Source organism: Lissotriton helveticus, chromosome 3_1, assembly GCF_964261635.1.
Source record: "Lissotriton helveticus chromosome 3_1, aLisHel1.1, whole genome shotgun sequence".
NCBI lineage: Eukaryota > Metazoa > Chordata > Amphibia > Caudata > Salamandridae > Lissotriton > Lissotriton helveticus.
In genome coordinates, this window is record NC_136061.1 from 221,740,470 (window position 1) to 221,766,114 (window position 25,645).

The following is a 25,645-nucleotide window of genomic DNA, read 5'->3' on the forward strand; positions in this document are numbered from 1 at the left end:
CATAATTTGTGAGGTAAAATGTTAAATAGGGTTGGATGCCCAGAGCAGTCTGTACCGATAAAATTTGTACATTTGAGGGTTTGCTTACTTCTTGGGAAAGACGAAGTTCTCTAAGATGGTTTAAACATAGTTTTTTCAAGTCTTTCCTAGAGATATCTGACATTTTGGTAGGTTCTAAGAAGTAAGATGTACAATACAGGTCCTTAAGGAAATTTGAGACATACAAAATCCACAGGATTTTATTCCAATTTGCCAGGGCAAAGCAGTCGGATATCAGTGAACGGGATAAATGGCATTGTTGTTTGGTCCAGATACGGTGCCACAACAGGATTGGTTGACATCTGATGGTATCTGTCAAATAGTCGATGCCCAACTCGATGTGGCAGCCGTATATTGGAGCACTTTGGGGTAATGCCAATAGATATTTCAGGAACCCGTTCTGAACCATCTGCAAGGTTTCGGCAGGAGCATAACCCCAAACCCCTGCGCCGTAGGTTGCTACGCTGTGGAATTTTGCGTGATAGATTTTTAGCAACTCTACTGGGGCAGGTTTACCCAGTTTCCTCGAGAAGGAAACTAGAGCTGAGGTTGCTCTCTGAAAGAGTAGCTTTTTACTTGTCATGGCTTGTCTCCAGGATAAGAACAAAAGTAACTTACCTGTAAACTGTGGTTCTCCAGTATTGGTGTCTTTCATAGATTCACATGCTTGAATATTCCCCGTCGTCGAAGTGGGAGTCCCACGGTACATAAATAGCAGTAATATATGCATGTATACATGAGAAATATCATAAATAAAATATACATACATATAATGCAATAGAAATGTAAACTTGAAAAAAGTACCATAGAACAGAATAGGCCCATTGAAAAGCCCAAGGGAGAATTCACTTTAGTAACATATTAGAGTCATTATGTGTTGGTCCACATTCCAGCCAATCAGGCTGTAGCCTCCTCTAGAACCTTCTCCTCAGAAGCCCAAGTCCTCAGATTTTCGTAGCACAAGTAAGTATAAATGTCTGAGGAGAAGAGAGCCTCTGAGGGGAGGATGGGAGGGTCGCATGTGAATCTATGAAAGACACCAATACTGGAGAACCACAGTTTACAGGTAAGTAACTTTTGTTCTTCTCCAGTATTAGGGGTGTCTTTCATAGATTCACATGCTTGAATAAGAGTAGAAAGCAGTAAATCATACATTAGTCATAAAGGAAATATACGATTAAAATCTTGGCAAAACATATCACTTAATAAGCAATAAATACCAAAAATCATGAGAAAACCTTTATGACTGGAGGCGGGTAGCAACAGAGGCTCACCTTTATCGGAAAAGATTCCGCAGCACCGCTTGACCTACTGCCGCATCCGCGGCATCTGTTGATTGCAGGCAGTAGTGCTTCGTAAAAGTATGGCTGCTAGACCAAGTAGCAGCTCTGCAGATGTGTCTCAGAGGTACCCCCGCAAAGATGGCAGCAGAAGTCGACACAGCTCTCGTGGAATGAGCTCGAGCTGGAGCAGGAAGGGGCTTGCCGGCCCGTTGATGACAGTAGGATATGGCAGATGATATCCATCTGGTGATAGTCTGTTTGGTTACAGATTGACCTTTGCACACTGGGCCATATGCTACAAATAGTTGATTTGTCTTTCTAAATGTTGCTGTGCGTTGAATGTAAAACTTGAAGCAACGTTTCACATCCAGAGTGTGCAAAGAGCGTTCCGCTGCAGATTGTGGTGCAGGAAAGAAAGTTTTAAGAACAATTGGTTCATTGAGATGGAAGTCACTGGGAACCTTAGGAATAAAACTGGGATTTGTTCTCAAAGTAACAGCCTCGTTGGAGAACTGTAGAAACTGTGGTTGTATAGTAAATGCTTGGATGTCGCTGACGCGCCTGGATGAAGTCAGAGCAAGCAAAAGAGCCACTTTCCAAGTGAGGAATTTTAGACTGGAAGAATGGATGGGCTTGAATGGAGGCAAAAGTAGTTGAGACAAAACTAAATTCAGACGCCAAGTAGGTGGAGGCCGACGGATTGGTGGAAACATCCGAAAGAGGCCCTTGAAGAATTGTCTAATTATTTTGGAGGAGTACAAAGATGTTACGCCATCATGGCGAAAACGAGAAATTGCAGCTAGAAACACCTTTAGAGTGGAGTGTGATAGTCCTGATCTTGCTAATGACAGGAAGAAAGGCAAGATCTGCTCAGGCTGAGCACACATGGGATCCAGGGTTTAAGTGGAACACCAAGCACAGAAACGCTTCCACTTTAGCTGGTAAGTTTTGATGGTAGACGGAGCGCGAGCACTTGCTAGCACCATCCTACAATCCTTGTCGATATTCATGTGTGCAAATTCATTGTACTCAGATTCCAAGCATGAAGTTGGAGATATGCTGGATCCGGATGGCATATCTGACCTTGCTGCATCGTGAGAAGATGTGGCAGAGGATGCAATTGTATCGGATTTGTCAGAGAGAACAGAAGAAGATCCGAAAACCAAGGACGTCTCGGCCATTTGGGTGCGATCAGGATTATTCGACACTGTTGGAACCTCATTCTGTGCAACAGGCGAGGAATGAGCGGAAGTGGAGGAAATGCATAGATGAAGTCGTTCGACCAGTCTATTGAAAAGGCATTCCCGCTCGACTCCTTGTGTGGATGCCGGCTCGCAAATCGTTGACACTTCCTGTTGAGAGCAGTTGCAAAGAGATCCAACTGTGGTCGGCCCCACTGTCGGAAGATGAAATCCAACGTTGGTCGATTGATTTCCCATTCGTGGTTGTCCGAGAGGGCTCTGCTGAGCGAGTCCGCCAGAACATTGGCCACACCTGGAACATGGACAGCTGTGAGATGTATTTGCCGCTGGATAGCCCAATCCCATATTTCCTGCGCCAGTTGTGACAGCACGAGAGACCTTGTGCCGCCCTGTTTGTTGATGTAGTGCATGCTGGTGGTGTTGTCCGTCCTCACCAGCAATGTTTGTCCCTGCACTAACCTCTGAAAGGACTTCAAGGCCAAGAAAATCGCCAGTAGCTCCAAGCGATTTATGTGCCAAGTGCTCTGAGACGCCGTCCATTTCCCCTTTACGGACATCCCGTCGAGATGTGCCCCCCAACCTTCTAGGGAAGCGTCTGTTGTCAGCGTAAGTGTTGGTGGTTCGTCTCTGAATGAACGACCTGTCGCTATGTTTGGAGGATGAGCCCACCACTCCAAAGCGCTTTGAATGCGGGGCGTTAGGTGGATCTTGTCTTCGAACGACCCCGATATCTGCTTCCACTGCTTGTCTAGTTCCTCCTGTAGAACGCTCATGTGCAGTCTGCAGTTGGGAATTAGCTGAATGCACGAAGAAGCCATGCCAAGGAATGATTTGTACATCCGGACAGAAACGTACTGTCTTGACTGTAGGAACTGTACTTTCTTTATCATTCGATCTTGTCTCTCCTGAGAAACGAACACTTGCCCCAGCCGAGAATCGAGGGAGGCTCCTAGAAAGTCTCGCTGTTGAGATGGTTGAAAGTGTGACTTTTGGTAATTGATGGACAAACACAACGTTTCGAAGAGGGATATGCAGACTTGAGTGTGTTGTTCCGTTAACTGAAAAGTCTTGGCCTTTATTAGGCAATCGTCCAGATACGGATAGAACTGGATGCCCTGTAGACGCAGGTAGGCAGCAACCGGGGCGAGAAATTTGGTAAATACCCTCGGTGCTGATCGAAGGCCGAATGGTAGGACCTTGAATTGATAATGAAATTGGCCGACTGTAAAACGGAGATATTTCCTGTGCCTGGGGTGAATAGGTACATGGAAATATGCATCTTGAAGGTCTATTGTTGAAAAGAACTCTCCTGGAATGAGGAAATTCAAGATTTGAAGCAGGGTTAGCATCTGGAAAGTCTTTGATGCGATGAACTTGTTCAGAGCCCTCAAATCTAAGATGGGACGCCACTCTCCTGATTTTTTCTTTACTGGAAAGAAACGGGAATAAAATCCCCTGCCGCGTTGACCTTGCGGTACCACTTCTATGGCTCCTTTCTTGATCATTAGCTTCACCTGAGCCAACAGTTCCTTGAAATGGGGAGAAGGTGGACCCGAAGGTGGACGAGTGGGGGGGAATTTCGTGAATTCCAGGGTATGTCCTTTTGAAACAACGTCCAAGACCCATCGGTCGGTGGTAATGTTGGACCAATTGTAGAAGAACTTTGAGATCTGACCTCCAAGATGTACAATCGCCAGAGGGTAAAATTTGGGATTGTCACTGTTTTTTGTTGTTGTTCGCACCACCTCTGTAATTGGACTTACGCTGGTATGGTCTGGAGGTGGATGAACAACCCTGGGACTGATAGAAGCCCCTCTGTCTGTTATCATTGTAGTTGTATGATCGATATTGGCCTGTTCCACGAAAAGTAGAGGTTCCTCCTCCTCTACAGCGTGCCCCACGAAATGGCCTTTTCCGATATTGTAGTGTTGTCAAGGACTTTGCTGTGTCCGTGTCCTTCTTTATTAGTTCCAAAGCATCATTGACATGTTTACCGAATAAAGATTCACCGTCGTAGGGTAAATCCAAAACCCTGGATTGAACCTCCGGACGGAAGGTGGTTGATTTTAGCCAGCCTTGATGGCTCAAGACTGCAGCACCCGCTAGTTGCCGGAAACCAGTGGAGGATATATCGACGGCACAGTCGATTATTTCTGCCGAAATTTTTTCTCCTTCGAGAATGATGGCCTGCGCTTCATCCCGGATGGAATCGGGCATCTGAGGGATCAGACCAGCAATCTCAGACCACATTTGACGGTCGTAGCGACCTAGAATAGCCAAGGCGTTGGATGCTCACACAGTTGTCGCTGCCATTGTGGTAAATTTTTTACCAATTGAGTCTAATTTACGGCCATCCTGATCAGGTGGAGATGTCAGAGGTATGGCCGGATTTCGAGATTTTTTTGTGCCGCCTGAGTGATTACAGAATCCGCTTTAGGTTGAGAAACCAAACAGGCCGGAGAAGTAGGTGGCGCTTTATATTTTTTGTCCAATCTGGGCAGAACAGCTGGTATGGAATTAGGACGTTCCATTAACCTTAGACCTTCTTCCCATATGTGGTCTATTATAGGAATGGTATGCGTTTGCTTCTGAGGTAAGTCCTTAAAATCGTATAAAAAACAATCAGTTTGTTGCGCCGCGATTGTTAAGTGGAACCTTTTCGCAGCACGAACCATAAGGTTATGAAAACTCGCGATATCTACTGGCGGTGAAGCTCTTGGCGATGCCGGTGGAGTAGAAGGCGTCTGTGCCCTATAATTGTCCCAATCTTGCATGTCATCATCAGTGTCGTTATCCCCAGTGTTATGAGGAGTTTGGTTCCCATTATCGGTATCAGGACAAACACCCGATGGAGACGTAGGTGCAACAGGCGCCGGAGCTTGAGGTCGAGGCGCTGGAGACGGAGGTCGGGGTGCTGGAGACTGAGGTCGAGGTGCTGGAGACTGAGGTCGAGGTGCTGGAGACTTAGGTCGAGGCGTTGGAGACTGAGACCGGGGCGCTTGAGGTGCTGGAGAAGTAGGCAACGACGGTGGAAACCTACGATTGTAGTCGTCCAGCATATGTTGCAGGTTTTGCACCAAAGACAAAGGAATTTGTGTAACCTGTTCGTAAGTAGTTGGTTCTGCCACATCAATTGGAAAAAGTTCATTCCCATCTTCGACTTTATTATTTTCATCCTCATCCTCGTCAGTGTAATCCTGACACTTAATGTGTAATTCAGAAGGACTGGATGCTGGCTCATAAATTGGATCCATTTCAGAGTCATTTCCGGATTCCTCTTCTCCAGACTGAAACAATTTCTCCAGAGGCTGAGATCCACTCCTTACCGGACTTAACTGAATGAGTGGAACAGTCTTGAGAGACGAGGCCGTAACCACTTTAAAGGTGGTAGTAGTCTGTAGGGGTTGGTGCGACGTCAACGAGCCCGTCGACGAGATCTCCACAGTCTTAGCACCACCCTGTTGTTCTTGCGCCGTTGCCGTAGAAACAGGCGTATGAATTGGCAGCTTACTCTTGGTCGACGATGATTTTTTGGTCGTCGACGACGTCGTCGACGAGGTTGCAGTCTTTGCCGTCGACGAAGATGCTTTCGGTGACGAGAAAGTAGCCGTTGACGGACCAGTCGTCGACGGAGTGGCCATCGTCGACGAAGTTGTTACCGTCGACGAGGCAGGCGTCGACGAAGCAATCGTCGACGAGGAAGATCCCGTCGTCGGAGTTGTCGTCGACGATGATGACTTGTTCTTCGTCAACAGAGGACCCGTCGACGGAAGGCGCGTCGACGATGACTTCTTCGTCGACGGTTTGATCGTCGACGAGATCTTAATAATAGACGAGATGGGTCTCACCTCTTGGCTGCTCGTCGACGAGATGGTCATCGTCGTTGCGGAGCTGGTTGACAGGGAACAAGTGGTCGTCGACGTAGAAACAGCCATGACTGACTTAGTAGTCGCTGAAGACGTCGACGGACGCGTCGACGAGCCCGTCGACGAGCCAGTGCCCGTTTTTGAAGAGGAGGGCATAGTTTTGGGTTTAGACGCCAGAGAGCCAGGTCCCGTAGGCGCGCCCTGAAGCAAGTCCTGTGGGGAGACAACCCTAAAAGACCCCAACATTCTACTCTTCTTAAGAAAAGGAGAGGGTACTTCAGTCTCAGACCCACGCTTCTGAGAGGATTTTGAAAATCCAGATGACAGACTCTCAGCATCAGAAACCACATTTTCTGAAGTTTTCAACTTCTGTAGCCACAGAAGGAGACGGGCCTCTCTATCCCTCAATGTTTTAGGGGGGAAAGTGCGACAGAACTTGCAGGTAGAGGCATTATGATTCGGATAAAGACAGTAAATACACTTACTGTGTGGGTCCTCGTGAAAAAGGCGTAATTTACCACAGGATGGACAAGCCTTGAACAAGGTTTTCTTAGTAGAAGACATTTCTGAAGAGAAAAACAGCTAGAACTGGTGAAAACTGAGCAGAGCTCAGGGAGACTCCCTTCACACGACGTGCGGTAGAAAATCTGAGGACTTGGGCTTCTGAGGAGAAGGTTCTAGAGGAGGCTACAGCCTGATTGGCTGGAATGTGGACCAACACATAATGACTCTAATATGTTACTAAAGTGAATTCTCCCTTGGGCTTTTCAATGGGCCTATTCTGTTCTATGGTACTTTTTTCAAGTTTACATTTCTATTGCATTATATGTATGTATATTTTATTTATGATATTTCTCATGTATACATGCATATATTACTGCTATTTATGTACCGTGGGACTCCCACTTCGACGACGGGGAATATTCAAGCATGTGAATCTATGAAAGACACCCCTAATACTGGAGAATCTGTTGTCCACTAGGATTCCTAAATAGGGGTATTTCTTGGTGCATTCCAGCCTAACTTGATCAATAAAAATTGGTTTAGAATTCTTTGCCCTAGGGCCAATATGCATGACAAAGGTTTTGTTTTTGTTTACTTTTAAGCCTAAAGAAAGCATAAATTGACAGTATTTATTTAACTGTCTTTGTAACTGGTTTAGAGTTCTAGCTAAAATTACAGAATCATCCGCGTATAACAGAGCGGGAATGGGGCGATGGTTGATGGATGGAAGGTCCTCACTCCCTTCAAGCATAGCCACTTCCAACCCGTTGGTGTATAGGTTGAATAAGAAGGGAGCCAGGACGCAGCCCTGTCTAACACCTTTATTGACGGGAAATGATAGAGATAATTCACCGTCAATACCATAGCTGACACATGCAGTGGCGTCTGTGTAGAGCTCATGGAGAAATTGAATGAGAGAGGGATCTACCCCAATTTCTCCGAGAATGGACCACAGCTTTGAGTGAATAACGCAGTCGAATGCTGCGCTAAGGTCAACATAGACTAAATACAGGTTACCACCTTTAGCCCCCACATATTTACCAAACAGAAGGGCGAGGTTCAATGCCTGCTCGACAGTACCAAGTCCCTCCTGGAACCCATACTGGAGGTCGGTCAAGATGTTATTTGTAGACGCCCAGTCCTGGAGGAGTTCCAGGATCAGCCGACCAGCGACTTTCCCCAAGGAGTCCAGGAGGGAGATGGGCCTGTAACATGCTGCATTGTTACGTTCGCCCTTCTTAAAAATTGGGAGCAAGATGGAAGTGGACCATGAATCTATTAGGCCTATTTTCGTGACGGCAGCCATAACCTGGGTGACAAGGGGTGACCAAAGTTCCAAACTATGTAGAAAAATATCTAGTGGAACCCCATCCGGACCGGGGGCCTTACCGGTTTTAGAAGATGTCAACGCATTGATGACCTCCTTGTGGTCAAAGAGAAGATCAATGGGGAGGATCGGGTCCCCAGGACAGTCTCCTGCCACGAGACCCTCGTTGGTAATGTCCTCAGGGGGACCACCAAATATTTTTGAAAAATGAGCCACCCACTCGTCAGCTGTCACTTCCACATCAAGATGTTGGAAAGATGAGACATCTACCAGGAAAGGAGATTTTATCGTACGCCAGAACAGAGAACTGTCGTTGCATTGGCAGCTCTCATGTAATTGGGCCCATAAGTTCTTCTTTATTTCAGTTCTACGATTGTGCTGTGCTATTTTGTAGGCCTTTAGTAATTTCGGCACGATCTCTTACTTGATTATGAAGTGCTCTTTTTAGGTCAGTTAGGGCTTTACGATAGGTTGAATCAAACCAGCCTATGGTGTCCAATTTTCTAGATTTTTGGGTACGCGTCAGTTCAGCCCGTATAGTTCTAGTAATTTCCAAGAAGCTAGCTATGATCAACTGAGGTGAGGAGTCTAGTGCTAAGCAGTTGTTCATCCAGGGGAGGGCTCTGGAAACCACTTTACTGGTAATGGCGGCTGGGTCGATTTTGGATCATTTTACAGAGAAGCCATTTACTTTATCCATGGCCAGCGTTTGTTGATTCAGTAAACTAGTCCTAATTTGATGGGGTGAAGCCTTTTTAATTAATAGGCTTACACTATTAGGAAAGTGGTCGCTACTAATATCTGAGCCTGTCTTAAAAGTTTTCATTTGTCCCTTTATTGTCTGAGAGCATAGAATATAGTCGATAACACTTGATAGACCCCTACCGTGAAATGTTGGCAAGAAATCAGCAGGTGGGTCCACAATGTTATTCGCATATTCCAGCTCTAGTGAAAAAAGACACTCATTCAGGCAGTTACCTAGCTTGGTATGTGAGAAATGAGTCAGGGAACATCCATTTTCATCCTGGAGACCACAGATACCTTTCTTATAGTTGCTACATAATGAAGCATTAAAATCCCTCCCCCCCCCAAATCACATAGGAAATAATAGAAATATGTTTGTTCCGCTGTTCAATTAAGAAAGAAGTAATTTCGGATAAAATGTTTACGCATTCAATTAACTGAAGATTATTGTAAAAGTTAACCAAAAAATACACCATACATTTATTGAAAGTAACCATTAGGATTTGAAAATTTTCGCCGGACTGGAGAACAATAATGTCCATGGAAGGCAAGTTGTTTGCAATGTATACTGCAAGACCTCCCTTAGGTCTGCCATGAGTTTTGAAGCTAGCTGGAACATGGTATGTTTTATAACCTAGGATATGTAGTGGCTCAATGGCCCAGGTTTCCTGCAGGCATATTATTTGGTGTACACCAACTGTGTCTAGCCATGGTTTGTGTTTTATCTTGGAGCGGAGCCCCGCAACGTTCCAAAATTAAACAGAAAGGGGCCAAGTAAAGATTGTCGGGTCGCTAGTTTCTGAAAAGGAAATGGAAGCTAGTGGACCCGAAAATGGATTTAGATCTAACTCCGGGACAATAGGATGTGATTTAGAGGATACATCGACAGTTACAGAGTTCACTTGGGGTGAGCCTACTTCTGCATTCTTTACAGGAGCTACCTTCCCCACAGTACAAGGTGACTTATTTAATTCGGTGATAGAGATTGGAGACTCTATTGCGTCGGGGATTGTTTTTGAGGGTGAGTCAGATGGTTTTGATTTTGGTACCCTGATCTTATCAGGGCTTATTTTTACGGAAGAGGATCTCAAGAAGCTTGATGGTGGTTGAGGGGGTTGTTGGGGTTTAGGCCCTATATACAATATTATCTCTCATTAGTTGTATTGAATTACTATCGTTTGGATATTTTCTCGTGGTTTATATATGATTTACATACACAAGACAGCTTATAAATGACATTCTCTATTACGACTCACAGACTAATAGTGTCAATAAATAGTCGGGGATTTTTCATATAATAATACCTGTGAATACTTTCCTTATTCAAATACATCATATTATGTATAAAGATAAATCTTCACACGCTGGCAGTGGGATTTAGGGATTTTCACTCACCCAACATGACGGCTATGACTGATACATGCATCCTCTGTCTACAACACGCAAGCCAGTCAATAGGGTACTTAAAGTGAAGCACTTCCGGGTGTCGTCACTTACAGCGGCCATACCGAGGTGCCGAGATCGGATACAGCCAGGAGGCTGCCGTACACAGGTACCTACGAACGGGGGTTAGAGTAGTTTCAAATTTTCTTGGTGGACCCTATTATGTGCTTTTACTTATTAGAGTTTATTCTTACTTATAGCGCACCGGTGACTGACTAGATATACAGCCTGAGAATCCTGCACAGACTTCAGTCACAATCGTGCACACGTAGTAAGTATGGCAAATACTTACGCCCATGCCGGGACTGCAGTAGCACGGAGACCAATACTATAGCCTTCCTCAATCTTCACTCAGGTGGCGCCCGCGCGCAGACATATGGCTTAATCTAGATTGAAATATGAAGCTTTGTTTGAGGATAGCTTGATTACTATATTCGCTAAATATCATTATAGCAATGATTATGGTCCGACACTAGACCTCATACCAGTCTTACATAAAACGGAATTCTGATAGCTTTGGCCTCTACCGTTTGGCCGTACAAAGCTCATTCCCACATATATTCTATGATCGCATGATGTATGGTCGATGCTGTGATATCCCAGAGTGCAGTACTGCATGTTTCCCATTACCTCAGGACATATACTGAGCTATTTGCCGTAACATGATGCTCTAACCTCACCTTTATTCCCAGAAACAATAGATATTCTAAAGGACTCACCACAGATACGAACAACCTGCGCTAATGTCTAACTTCAAACTACTTTATGTACTATAAATAGGTCTAACATTGTAATTTACACATATAAAGACAGATCCATGTATTCGCACCAAACATTTCTCCGTGATGGTGAATATATTACTTATTAAATCAAAATATGTGAAAACAGATCAGTGTGCATGCATTCATCATACGTCGATGACAGTGACTATATGCGTGTGAACACAATGGTGAAAAAATAACGGAACAAATGAGGAAACAGAAAAGAGCCATATACAATCCTGTGTATAATTCCACGGTGATGGATAATGTCTGACATGGGGAGCACAACAGTATTCGTGCCCACAAGTTAAAAAGAGTGAAAAGTGTCAACGCGACTAAAGGCAAGTCGGACGACATATTATTCGGTGCGTGTAAGTTTTATATTAATGATGTGGTTATGAGTCAAAACTGGGTATAGGCCCAGGCCTACCTTTGTGGATATGACAAAGTGTTTGGAGCCTGGAATATGCATAAATATGATATTTAAATATGAATCAATAGGGCCTCATTAGTATCAACTGTATAACCATAGTATCAACCATTGGGCAGGGACATACCTTCTGGCTGGTTATAATTCCGTACCAGCCTAAGTACGGCTGGGAAATTTCCACGTGAAGTAGTAGCTTCAATGTAAGGATGTCTGTGATGCATATACCCAGTTCCAGTTGGAAACATGGGCATCACAATGTACCAGCCGAGCCAGCGGCTCAATGGCCAAGGCAAAGAGGAGAAGAGAAAAGGGACAGCCCTGGCGAGTCCACCTCTCGACAGGAAAGGGCTCCAACAGGACCCAATTGACTCAGACCCAGGCTGTCGGGTGATCAGAGAGAAACCACAAGTAGGAGCTGAATCTCGGGCTGAACCCCATATGCTCAAGAACACCGTCACGGAAGGACTGGTCAATCGAGTTAACCGCCTTTCACAGTCAGAGAGTGAAAGGCTGCACAGATCTTTGAGTTTTTGTGCGCATGTCAATGCTATATGTGCCTGTCTAATACAGTGTAGGGTGCTGCGCCTGGCATGAAGCTGTATTGTTCCAGATGGACAAGGGTGTCAATAACCTGAGAGTCTGAAGGCTAGGAGTTTTGTGGAAAACGTTATCTCCATGTTTACTGGGAATATAGGGCGGAATGCCTGACATTGGGCTTCTGGACTGCTCAATTTGGGAATGACCATGAATGATGGTTGCAGAGTCCAGCTCCCGGGGGGTGAGGTGGGGTGACAAACGTTGTCCCGGAGGCCTTCTAGTATATAGCAAAAAGGTGCAGAATGTACTGTAATATTCAGGGGAAAGGTGTTGGGCTGGGAGTCCTCCCAGTGTTCAGTGCCAGAATGGCCTCATCAAGTTCCTCAAGGGTTAAGTGCAGCCTCCAGGGCTTTTTTCGGGACAGCAGGTAGTGAGAGAGAGGGGGGAGGGTCTCTGTCAACAATGGTGTGTTATGTTCTCGTACTGAGTGAGGGCAGTGGATGTATAACTCCCAATAGTAAGCTGTGAATGTCTTGGCAATCTATGATGAAGCGCAGACTATCTGGCCTGATGGATCCTGCACGAGGGTAATTTTCTTTTAAGACCAGGAACCCCTGGAGGAAAATGCTCTCCTACATATATTCATTCCACAACATTGAGAGCGGATTGTACTTGAAATGAGGTTCTAAACAGCATTTCCTCTTTCCTTCATCACTGTCGAGACAGAGTTTATTCTTGAGATAGTCTTGCTAGACCCTCCAAACTGTGCTAAATCCTCCACACTGTTCTGTGATCTGCCACCACTGGTCTCCCATGCATTTCCAAAAGTTCTTCCGTTTTGTGATTTACATTTGGATAAAATAATAGCAGGAAGCCACCGATCCCACAATAGACTGACCTGAGACCACAAACTCAATAGCCTTCTAAAAACTGCAATGATTTGGTCTTCAGAGGCAATATCCTTAACTGAAAAGGTTACATTTTATGCAAATGAGTAGCTAATATTATCACTAAAAATATATTATTTTGGGGAGGGAGACCTTTTCCCTGTTTTGAAACCAAGGGCAACAGAATTCAATCTATGAGTACTGTGCTTGATAGGTCTCTTTTTGCCCGGATTAGTTAGCTGTCAAAGTAAAGGAAAAAGGTGGAAATACAACATGATTCACACTGCTAAAGGTAGTCCATACCACAAATCTAAATTTTTTCTTAACTCAACTATCACTTACAACACAAAAATATATAAATTTGAGATATAGACATCACAGAAAATAATCCAGCATGGAAGCAAGTACCACCAACTAACAAATGAACATCTTAATCGGTCTCTTTACCAGAAATGTGATGAGTTGTCCTAAACCTATAACAGGGTGCATGCCTGATAACCTTGGCTATATTCTTGTATAGAAAAAAGTGAACTGTCACCCTGCTACCCTCGGAGAACTTCCTTAAAGTATCTATTGTAGCTAAACTATCTCGGCTTGAAGCACTGTGTGCTGACATTTCACCACACTAAGGAGATAACTACAGTTGCCTTCCTCCTAATTTCCTGGCTTTTATGACTTTCTACTGATGTTGTTGACAAGCTGTCTAACTAACCTAGTCATTGTCCAACAGGGTTGCTGTGAGCAAGGGAGGTTCAACAGGAGTTGTTGTTAGAGCTAATCAGTGTAACTTGAAGCAACTACAACTGATAACAAACTTTATCCACGTGCTCTACAATGGCACGTTTGATGCAGATGATCCCTCGCCAGGAATTTCACCACTGCGGTGCATGCACATGAAGAATATTGTACTACTTTTCAATTCACGAACCCCTGAAATTATCACGAAGTGCCATAAGCAAATCCAGATCAGTCCCTATGAGATTCCTCTCTTCCTTCCTTTTCTGAATCTCAAGAATATCAGAACTAGAAGTGCAGTTTTAAAGAGTAAATATACAATCCTACGTTATTCTACAAGTCACAATCCACAAGTCGAGACAAAAACAATCTTCTCTGGGTCAAATCACTTTTAACAGCAGATCCAGCCACTATAGCCACAAACGACACTCGACTGAACAGTTAACTTGCCTCCCGTACAAAGGACTGTGCAGAAGGTCAATACTTCTAAAGAAGCAAAAACAAATAATAATTGGGTCTATCCCAGTGTACATCTTTCAATAACAAACCAGACCAACAAGGCCTATGCACCACTGCATCACATTTTCTATTATCCTTACATGGTGACCCAGAAGAACCAGTTTAAGATTAATGCTTTTCATTAGAATCCAGAGATGTTGGCATATGGGACTCAATTTCATTTTTGAGCATGGTAGGCAGGTTTAGGATGATCTCTATATAAAAAGCTGTTCTATTATAGGTACCCAGACTCTAGTCGTTTCTGGAGGTTCGGTGGCATCACAGCAGGAAAGAATGAGATAAGATTAAAAAGAAAAAGTGCATTTTAGAGTCTCTTCATCCACAGACAACTAGTGTGAAAGTCAACTCATTTACCTAACTTCCATTCTCCAGAAGTACACCTATACCTCTAAACCTACGTCACTCTAAATGTACATCTTTTCTACACTAGGAGTTGTTGCTTTTAAGAACTATGTCAGACAGAAAGGACAAAACGGTCCTTCCAAATACATATTAATTATCAAATTTCTATTCCCTTTGTCTCTGATGCGGAGTCCTCGAAAATCTGTGATAGAGAGATGTGTCAAAAATTTATCTTTATAAGGTTTACACTCATGCCAGAACAAAACCTAGAAAACGATTTAAGGCGTTAAGGAACTGCTACAAATTATAAGATCATAGTAACAAGGTTGAAGCTAGGTCACACTAAAACGAAAAAGACATCCAATGGTGGTGTTTGAAGAAAACTCAGGAGGCATACAGTAGTATCAACATCGGCTAATTGCAATAACATTCACCCCTTGGGGAGACTTCCTCTTCCCTCAATCCCAGCCCCACGTCTCTGGTCTCCCAAGTATGTCTCATTCAGTTGTTAAACAATCTATCAAGAGAGGGAAATAGAAGCAGGCTGGGGTCCCTCTCAGCTTCCAAATATGTTACAAAGAAACATTCAGGAGGGGAGACACCAGATGAGAGGCTACAAGCTGTACCTCAAAAGAGCAGTCCACGCGTCTCTCCCACCACCCTATGCGGAACGTTCAGTGATTTCAAAAGCTGAGAGCAAATACAATCTTGCTTGCCGGAATGAATGCGACTGGCCGCATAACCATGTCCAGGGGATAGTGTCCCACCAGACGCAAGTAATATATAAAAAACAGGGGGAGGGGGGCGGGGTTATCCTTTACCCCTAAAGTTGGTCCTGACAAAAGCCATCGACCCGGCAAGGAAGCATGTCGGCTGAAACATGTAGACCATTTTTTTACATTTGTAAGTGATGTGAAGGACACATTACAGGTCCTATTTTTCACATCCACCTTTTTTTTAACCTTTAAATAAATCTAATTCTATGATAAAGAGGTAATCATTAATTCACTTTTTTACAAAGTAGATCCCAACTATTTTCTCGGGGTCACCTCCTGGTGGAGGCCAACAAGACCAGATGATGATGCTATCAACAATGACTACTCCAAGGGCCAAAGACCTACCAGAGGCAGAAAATGGCTGTTGAGGGTCCTACATATTTCTTATTGAGAAACCTCTAGGCCTCAGGGCTCCACTCCTCATTCAGTTGTTCATCACAGATCACCAAACATGTGTGAGGTGAAGACACACCAAGTAAATTTCAGAATATACTTCCAACATTTTCAGTCACTCCAAATACTCTCTGTCGGGCTCCTCATTAAAGTGTGTTCTGATTCATCAAGTAATTTAGTCAGAGACATACTTACACATTGTATTAGCATTTTACCTGAATAAAAATCACATCTCTTCAGCAGACCTCATTACCTCTAGGAAAAATGCAATGGGATTTAGTATGAAGAGGGGGAAAATACTGTCCGAGGTATGAACCATAAGAACTAGGAGCCCTAACACCGCAAATGGTTTTGGCTTTAGCATAAATGACAAGGTTTTTTCTTATAAGGTTCCATAATACATAGGACATATGCCAAATAAAGGCATCAGTAATGTAAGCTTCCCTTCTCCATCAGTCTGTGCAGCATGCCCCCCCACACACATACACAAAACAATTATAGGTAAGACAGCAGCAATGTACCAATTGACAGCTGACTCTTGCACTTGAGGTCAGGTGTCCGCCCAACGTCAAGGAAGAACACAGTTTGTCATATAGAGTCACCATCTATGCTAACATCACTGGCACATGCCTTTTGTCATAAGAGGACCTGGTGTGAACCAGCAGCTTGATACCATGTCTGGGACATATCAGCTCACAGCAACTACACAACCAATGAACAACTGCCAGGATTTTCCCTGACCAATCCCATGATGAGTGCCCCCAACCAATCCAAATGCAACATTAAAAAAAAGTGTTCACACCTAACGATTTTGGGCATATGGGTATCAAAGCTCTGGTCCTGCTTACCCAAGATTATGGTATAAAAAATCCTCTAAAGGAGAAACAATGAACAACAAATCTGAGTCTCAAATAATGAACTGCATAAGGAAATGATTAGAGGTGTTCACCCTCCGGTAGAATTTGTTCCAAAAGCCTCCGTGTAACCTATTTCTAAAGCATATTGATTTGGAAAGGGTTTCATTGTAAGACAAATAATCACTTTCCCTACATACAGAGAAATCGCACGTGCAGTAAAGCATTTGAAAGACTGCTGCATCCTGAGAAGATATCAAGCAAAGGCATCCTCAAGCATCTGTCCTGTATTAGTGCTCATCTTCAGTGAACGAATCTCTCTGCCACATGTCTAAGAAGTTGCTTTTCAGTAAGTACCCTGTTTCAGATTTGGGACCATTTCCAATGCCAAACTCAACTAGAACTGTTTTTTTTTTTTTTTTTTTTTTTTTTTTTTTAGAAAAGTCAAACCCTTATTTATGTAAATTAATACAAACCTTCCACGCAAAGGTCTTGCACGCTGTAAACTCAGTTTTAGACCATGACTCTGAAAACTGTATTTTTCATAAAAGTCCTTTTAAAAGAAAAACAGCATACAGCACCTTTAAGGCTGCTCATTGAAACATACAGTGGTGACATGGTGGAACAGGCTCAGACTGAGCACAAGTGTTAGGAATTGTTCTGCATTCAATTAAATAATTGCCCGAAATGAGTTGTACTGCAAGGTAACAAAGACTATGAACAGCAAATAAGTTCAAACAATAATGTTGCTACATAGAACAATGAAATGCTGATTGTTCAAGACGAATTTCAATTTAGGATTATTAAAATAGTAGAACAGCAAACAGAATATTGTACATTGTCTGATACCAGCCATGTGCCAACCTCATGTTAAGAATATACATGAAACCATTCCAAAGTCCGCGTGCAAAAACGTAACAGCAGTCTAATATTTAACACCAGCATAACCTCGCTTCGATTTACAAAAGATTCCGGAAGTTTAAAAAAAAATAACCACCAAAAAATCGAAACGTTCATATTATCAAAAAAGCTTTCTATGTCCACCCTGTTAACTTAAAGCGTGTGTCAAACTCGCATTTATTTTACTGAATCAATATGCAGTACAACAGATTTCCTCAGGACTTATTAGCATAGTTATGCGCATGGCAGGGTACCATGGTGTTTGCCATTCTGTGACCCGCCCAAATACATTGGTGCCATGTACTGTAGGCAAACATCTGCAAACGAGGCAGACTGCGACAATCCTAGATCAGCATTCGCTGCTCGTCAACCATGAGAGCAACCCAGGCTCCTCATAAGCTCACGCCTGCTCAAAGAAAGGCAAAACATGATTTTTCCTCGCGTTAAGGCATCCCTGTCTATCCCTCCCCTCAACCTATTCAGCCTGGTCCTGCCTTTCTCTGCAATATGACAAATCCAGAATCGTCTCGAACGGCCTGGCACTGCCTCCCTCGATTGCTTTATTTCAAAGAAATCAGCTGGACTTAATGGAATTGTTTTGTAACGTTAACATACCTGCTCCAAGCCCAACCAGCTTTCCCCACCCAACCATAATTGCGATATACCAAAATAATGAGTTAATTATAATAAATATTTAGTTAAACTAATTACGAGAAATCTCATGAGATATAGCCAAGAATGACACGGACAAGGTTTTCTGACGGATGGGAAGAGTAGGCGCCAGTGTAATGGATGCTGCCTGGTCACCTTCAGGAGGAGCCCGTGGTCTGTTAAAGGTATAGCCATTTTACTGGAAACCTTGTCATATAAAGCTGTATGGATATCGGCATAAAAGCAAAGGGCGCAGGGATGGGTGTAATTCAATAAAGATGCAGATCCACTAGACAGAAAGGCAGACAATATTTCTTTCTACCTCTAATATCACATCACTTCACCGTAGACACAAATGGGTGAGGCCCACAGTTTCGAGGATACCAACACGTCCACTAGGCTTTACCACTGGGACCATTCAGCGAGTACCTGGTGCACTACAACAGTGTCTCAGTCAAAATCTTACCGACTATTACAGCTAATATTGCCTCCGAGACAAATTTCATACAACTATGCCACAGTATGCCTCCGATGAGAAACAGTGAAGAGAGTATGCCACGCTACATTCTCCCAAAATACTATTCTACTTCAGTGGTCGTGCTTCAAACCCACACATGGAACACAGACAGGACTCCTGGAGCCGCACAGTTTGGCGCGGGAGGTATCCTCGCTAGTGCTCCCAATCCCTACCATCCACACGTCAAATACAACGATTCCTGCAGTAATAAAGGCACAGACTGCAACGAGAACGAACATCTGTGTCTAAGGAACGGCTATCCTTCTGCATAATCTCCATCTTCAGGAACAGCTGAGTGAAGATTAGTCCTTCATGTGTTTTGCAGTCACATCTAACCATAATCACGGCATTCATCTGTCCATGCCATGGGCCATTATGGCTCACACCTAAATATACACTGTACCCTCATACGCCTGAATAAGGAAGGTAGAATGAGTGCCATTTATTAGGACCACTTCAATCAGATATTTACAACTGAAATGTTCTCATTTGCCAGTAAGGCAAATAAACCCACTTACAAAACAGCTAGATGGACGGGCGGATAACCCTGTCCTCTGCCAAGGAGGGGCTGGACTGATGGCACCCGCCCCCTCCCCCTCCAAGAATAGAGACTGGTATGTGACACTGCCCCCACCCACCCACATCACCTAAAATAATGTATGTCGAATAAACGTGTACGTTTGCTCACACCACCCACTGCCCAAATAATCACAATTATGGGAGAGTTCGTATACAGCAACACCCCACTCAATCACCATACTTCATGCAGGCATGCCTTTCCCAAACATTTTCACTAATTACAAATAAGAGGCCTAAGCCTAGACAATTTAGTCTTCACGGCTCTGGGTTAGGGGACGCACAATATTAGACCAGGTACCATGCATGTAAAATCCCAGTAATCTGGTCAATGGGAAAGTCTCGGATACCCATTGGGGGTGGGTGTACATGGATCTAGATCGGGAAGTACTCCTATGTTGGGGGGCAGACTATCTTTGCCCTGGCTCATTACAGAATGAAGGGGGGGCTGACACTAAGGGTACTTGCACCCTGCCCCTCTGACTCGGGAGGAATAACAGTAACCTCTCCTGGGTCCTGAGGGTCTTGCCATCCGAGCCCTCGGTTTCAGGCGCGGGAGGCAGACGGACACAAATTGAGATTGCTTAATTCACACCAATATTGTCCGTGGTGCCCGGTGGGCGACTGGGGGTAACAAATACTTATCCCTTCCCTGGAGACACGCTCAGACATGTGGAGACACGCTCAGACATGTGGCCACACGCTCAGACATGCGGCCACGCGCTCGCTGGAGGTGTATAATTGATCTGTATGTATTTATTTATTGAGCGCCGACGGACGGAGGACAGTGATCTATCCCTTGGGACAGCTGGGGGGCCCCCAGAACCCCACTTACGGCTTTCATCGCCGCCGCCATGTCATCGTATCGTTCGGCTTGCTCGGCCAGCCGGGCTTTCTGCACCAGTTGCTCGCGGTCCACCATCTTCAGGCTGCAGGGGAGGCGCGCGCGGTTCAGGTGGCGGGCACTGGACAGGGCGCTGGCTGCCTGCCTCGACGCCTTCTCGCCGCTGGTGTTCGGACAGCCCAGGCGCTCGCGCCTGACAGGGGGGACGGCTCGCGCTGCGTCAACCGAAGCTCCTCGTGCCTGACACTTCCGTCTGCCGCGGCTCGCGCCGGCTGCAAGTGACTATCCGTTAGGGTTGCGTTCCACCGAGAAGATAACGGGCAGGAAGATGCGGCAGCTCCTGGCAGTTCTACGCGTGCTGTCTGACAGAACGGCCCCTTTCCAAACCACGCCTGCCTCTGCGCTAGCCGCAGCTCTCTGCTTCGCCCCTTTGGTGACGCGAAGGTCCCTAAAAGGGAATCTTGCTCTACGAGCTTCAGGAATGGATGGGGGAGACGTTGTCGCGGATAATGCCAGCTGGGATATTGAGTTCCACGGATTCGTAGTTCTCGTGTCCAGTAAGGAAACGGCTTGAAAAAAAAACTACACTTCCCAGTGCATTTGCTCAGACAGACTGAATGCGGAGTAGGCAGATGATAGGGAATAGAATTATTTAAAGTCCATGCATCATTCAGTGCAGCGAGTTGAGAATTTACCAGAAGCCGGGTGTGCAGGAAGCAAGGAGCTGTCTGTGCAGCACTCTTGGCCCGCCCTACATGATAAATAATGCATGGCATGATGTCATGCTCAGAGAAGGCCCAGTGCTGAGTCACTACAGCAGTCAGGGAGCCTATGAGCCGGCGTCGCACCAACTGGACGTCTGAAATCGTGTACTCGCTGTTAGGGCTCAACCTACGCGCCACCTGGGGCTGTCTACTCACTGATAGTGCACCTTTCTGGCTACTGTTTCACTGGCCTTTCATGCTGTTAGTTTAAAATGTGCCCTGGGGCAACTGTCTAGCCAGTAGTAGAGTACTGGTATCATTATTTCTTTTTGTTTAATACTGCTGCAGCATAGTATCTGCTGCCGGAGAAATCTTACAATAACTTAATTCTTGCGTATAGCGATTGGGCCGAAGTGCACAGAACCAACCACAATTGACTCACCATAAGTGTGAAAAAGGCTGCTTTTAATGAAGACAGTTGCACCTTACACAACATAACCTTGGCCTTTGCCTTACAAAACTACATCCAACTATACAACATAGATCTACGTATCCACCTCCCCCACCCCTAATGTTTTCTCCAAATACAATTGTAATTTATTTAACATACTCCAAATTAATCAATCTTTCACCCCTTTAATAACTTTGTAACCTGCTTCTCAACATATCTAAAGATCTACATACCTGATCAATAACTGTTAACCCTTAAACCCTGTAACCGCTTCTCTATCTAATCAATCAAGTGTTTGTTAAGCACAACTACTCGCCCGTAAGGGTCTCAAGGCACTGGGGTTGGGGGGGGGGGGGGAGGTGCAGTTTCCCGTCCATCAAGGAGGGAACCGTCGAAGAGCCAGGTCTTGAGGTCTCTTACGAAGATGGGAAGCGATGTTGTCTGTCTGAGGTGGAGCGGAAGGGCGTTCCAGGCCTTGGCCATGAGGAAGGAGAAGGAGCAGCTCCCGATCTGGTTCTTCTGGTGCGTGGGACCACGGCGTAGGAGAGCTGAGCTGATCGTAGGGTCCTTTGGGGTGCGTGGAATTTGAGTCGGCTGTTCAGGTATGCTGGTCCAGTGCCGTGGAGGGCTATGTGTGCGTGGGTGAGCATCTTGAAGGTGACTCTTGCCTCGATGGGGAGCCAGTGGAGTGTGCGCAGGTGCTGGTAGATGTGGCAGTGTTTTGGCAGGTTGAGGACCAGTCTTGCGGCAGCGTTCTGGACGTTCTGTAGCTTGCGGTGAGGTTTTTGTTTATTCCGGCATAGAGTGTGTTGCCGTAGTCGAGTCTGCTGGTGACCAGGGCATGAATGACGGTCTTTCTGTGTTCAAGGGAGACCCATTTGAAGGTCTTACGTAGGAGACGGAGGTTGTAAAAGCAAGAGGATGAGACTGAGTTGATCTGGTGGTCCATTTTGAGCTCAGAGTCCAGGATGATTCCCAGGTTGCGTGCGTGATCCGTTGGGGTGGAGGGGTTATCCAGGGCGGGGGCCACCAGGGCCGATGATGAATACTTCCGTCTTCTTGGTGTGTAGTTGTAGGCAGCTGTTTTTCATCCAGTTGGCGACGGCTTCCATGCCTTCTCGAAAGTTGTGTCTGGCGGTGTCGGGTTCGTTGGATAGGGAGAGGATGAGTTGGGTGTCGTCTGTGTATGACACAATGTTGAGTCCGTAGGTTTTGACGATGTGGGCGAGCGGAGCCATGTAGACGTTGAAGAGCGTCGGACTGAGGGATGACCCCCTGAGGGACTCCGCATATGGTTGGTGTAGGGTCCGAGAGGAAAGAAGGGAGTCTGATCCGCTGCATTCTGCCGGAGATGAAGGAGCTGATCCAGTCCTTGTCCTGGATCCCTGCGTCGTGAAGTCTGCATATTAGCATGCGGTGGGAAACGGTGTTGAATGCCGCTGAGAAGTCGAGGAGGATGAGGACAACTGTTGCTCCTTTGTCCAGTAGGGTGCGGATGTCGTCTGTTGCGGCGAGGAGGAAGGTTTCCGTACTATGGTTTTGCCTGAACCCGGATTGGGAGGAGTCGAGGATGTTGTGCTCTTCGATGAATGTGGCGAGTTGGCTGTTGATGGCTTTCTCTATAACTTTTGCAGGGAACTAAGTAAAACCTATCAATCAATCAATCAATGAACTTGTAGAGCGCACTACTTACCTGTGAGGGTCTCAAGGTGCTGAGGGGAGGGGGTGCTGTTACTGCTCGAAGAGCCAGGTCTTGAGGAGCCTTCTGAAGGTGAGCAGGTCTTGGGTCTGCCGCAAGTGGGTGGGGAGGGTGTTCCAGGGCTTGGCCGCGAGGAAGGAGAAGGATCTTCCGCCGGAGGTTGTTTGTTGGATGCACAAAACGGCGGTGAGGGTGAGGCTGGCGGAGCGGAGCTGGCGGGCGGGGGTGTAGAAGTTGAGCCTGTTGTTCAGGTAGGCTGGTCCGGTGTTGTGGAGTGCTTGGTGTGCGAGGGTGAGGAATTTGAAGGTGATCCTCTTGTTGACGGGGAGCCAGTGCAGGTCTCTTAGGTGGGAGGTGATGTGGCTTTGGCGGGGGACGTTGAGGATTAGTCGGGCAGAGGCCGACTGATCCTAAAAAATGAAACAGTAACAAACTGGGCAAAAATAAGCAACCGACGCCACACACCTGCTTCAAGCGACAACCAAAATAAAAATAATGTTTTCCCCTGATGCACCTGTACCCAATCAAAACGTGCCAAGAAAAATATATAACCGATAAAAAACAAACAAAAAAACCTTTTCTCTTAAAAATGGGTGGGAGGGAGGGAGGGAGGGAGGGAGGGCAAAAACTTTCCCTGACTAACGGAGTTCTCGGCAGCCTTGTCACCTTCCAAAATGGTGACACGGCTCCCGAAATGGCCGCATATAAACCCCCCGCCCGAAGCCCAACAAGTAGCCCAAATCAAGCCCAATTGGGCTCGGGCCGCACAACCCGTCCCAAAAACAGGGGGCGTGCCTTCCTGTTGGTCGGCTGCCTCCCCAAAGCCCCATTGGGCCGAAGTGCACGGAACAAATCACAATTGACTCAACATAAGTGTGAAAAAGGCCGCTTTTATTGAAGACAGGTGCACCTTACACAACATAACCCTGTCCTTTGCCTTACAAAACGACATCTAATTATACAAAATACATCTAAGTGTCCACCTCCCCCACCCCTAAAGTTTTCCCCAAACACAATTGCAATTTATTTAAAATACCCCAAATTAATCAATAACTTAAATTAAAAACTTTGTAACCTGCTTCTCTAAAGATCTACCTACCCGATCAATAACTGTTAACCCTTAAACCCTGTAACCTCTTCTCTAACTAAGTAAATCCTATCCTAACCTCATTACCTCCCTGTCCCCAACCAAAAATGAAACAGTAACAAACGGGCCAAAAATAGGCAACTGACGCCACTCAGAAATTGTCCTTATGACATTTCTGAAACACCCCCCCCGGCCTTTTCTAGGGTAATGCCTGATATCCAGTGCAGAATCTAAAACTTCCTTTATCTGAATCAAATATAACTCCATCCCGAAGCGAGACAAATTAATTCCGTCATCCCTGAAAAAAATGTTTGGCCGAATACTTGTGCTCCGGATAATCCTCCGCCACATATTTTAACTCCGAGTGCGCCACCCTGCCAAAATCTGACTCTCTACAAAACACCCTAATCTCCCTGTTTATCTTTCTCCTGGCCTTATCAATGCCACCGGCCACTCAGCCCCTCTCCAATGCCTCCTGGGAATAAACTCTTTTCAAACTACAAAACACCAGGACCATTGCCTCTTGATTTCCCTCAAATCCCTCTTCATTTGCTTCTACAGAGACAAACCTTTGCAAACCACCAAATCATTCCCCCCCAAGTGAAGAACTAGTACATTGGGGCAAGTATGACGGCACAGCAACTTATTTAAAAGAGGGAAAAGTTCGTGCCAACGCGTGCCTCCCTTCCCGTGCCAAGAAACTTTAAACAAATCTGGGTCCAATCCCAAATTTACACCGTTCCCCTTGTTATATTTGTGTCTTTCTGCCCACTTTACAAAAGAATGCCCAATGATCCAGATAGCGATCGCCTCCGACTCGGGCCCGGCCACGGCACCTGCAAAGCCACATGCATGAGGAAAAGCTTACATGACCCTCGCACTCCTGTACCTCCTCCCAATGCAGCCCTGGGGCCCCTTTCTTTCCCAGCAACTCCGACACTCGGAAAGCTCCACCTTAAAGCCAAGACATTAAAGCCGAAAAAAGTAACACCTCCTGCCCTCAACTGCACACTTCTGGCAACACTGCTATCAACCTGCCCAATAGCACATTGTACACTGGCAACCAAACCTTTTGCCCCCTACCTGACTCCCTGGCCCAACCAACTATCAACCTCTTCCCCAGTTCACCTGCCGTTGTAGAAGAACCCCACAGTAGCTTGCCCATGAAAGATATCCCTGCCAGCTTTTCCGCTATGGTAACCTTCAACAAACCCTTCCCAATCAAGTCCAAAATGAACTGGCCCATGTCCCACTTCTCCTCTTTGCACGTCCCTGCAGAAACTCCTGCCACACAAGCACATAGGCCATCCTTGTAGAAGGTGCTGAAGACCCTACCACCAGTTTTTTTTTTTTTGCAGAGTTTTATATAGCACGAACTAGACCCGAACCGAATCAGGTATCAGAGCGCTTTACATATTTTTCCAGTTACATGAGGAGATTAAGTGATTTGCCCAGAATCACAGGAGGTTTTGGCGTCGTTACCGAGACTCGAACCCAGATCCCCAGGTCCGAGGTCGAGCGCCCTAGCCGTTAGGCCAACTCCTCTCCCCAGTTGCAGCACTCTTTTTCTCCTA

The 25,645-nt window shown here is 45.6% G+C and overlaps 1 protein-coding gene across 1 annotated transcript in view; it reads right to left on the reverse strand.

Moving 5' to 3' along the window:
- Window positions 1-20,560, reverse strand: part of YWHAG (tyrosine 3-monooxygenase/tryptophan 5-monooxygenase activation protein gamma) — a 157,197-nt gene extending 136,637 nt beyond the window's left edge. The window contains exon 1 of the mRNA XM_078679651.1: window positions 20,122-20,560. Coding sequence (XP_078535777.1) covers window positions 20,122-20,208 — 87 coding nt within the window. The 5' untranslated portion in view covers window positions 20,209-20,560. The remainder of the gene's footprint in view (window positions 1-20,121) is intronic.
- Between the last annotated feature and the right edge of the window lie 5,085 nt (window positions 20,561-25,645).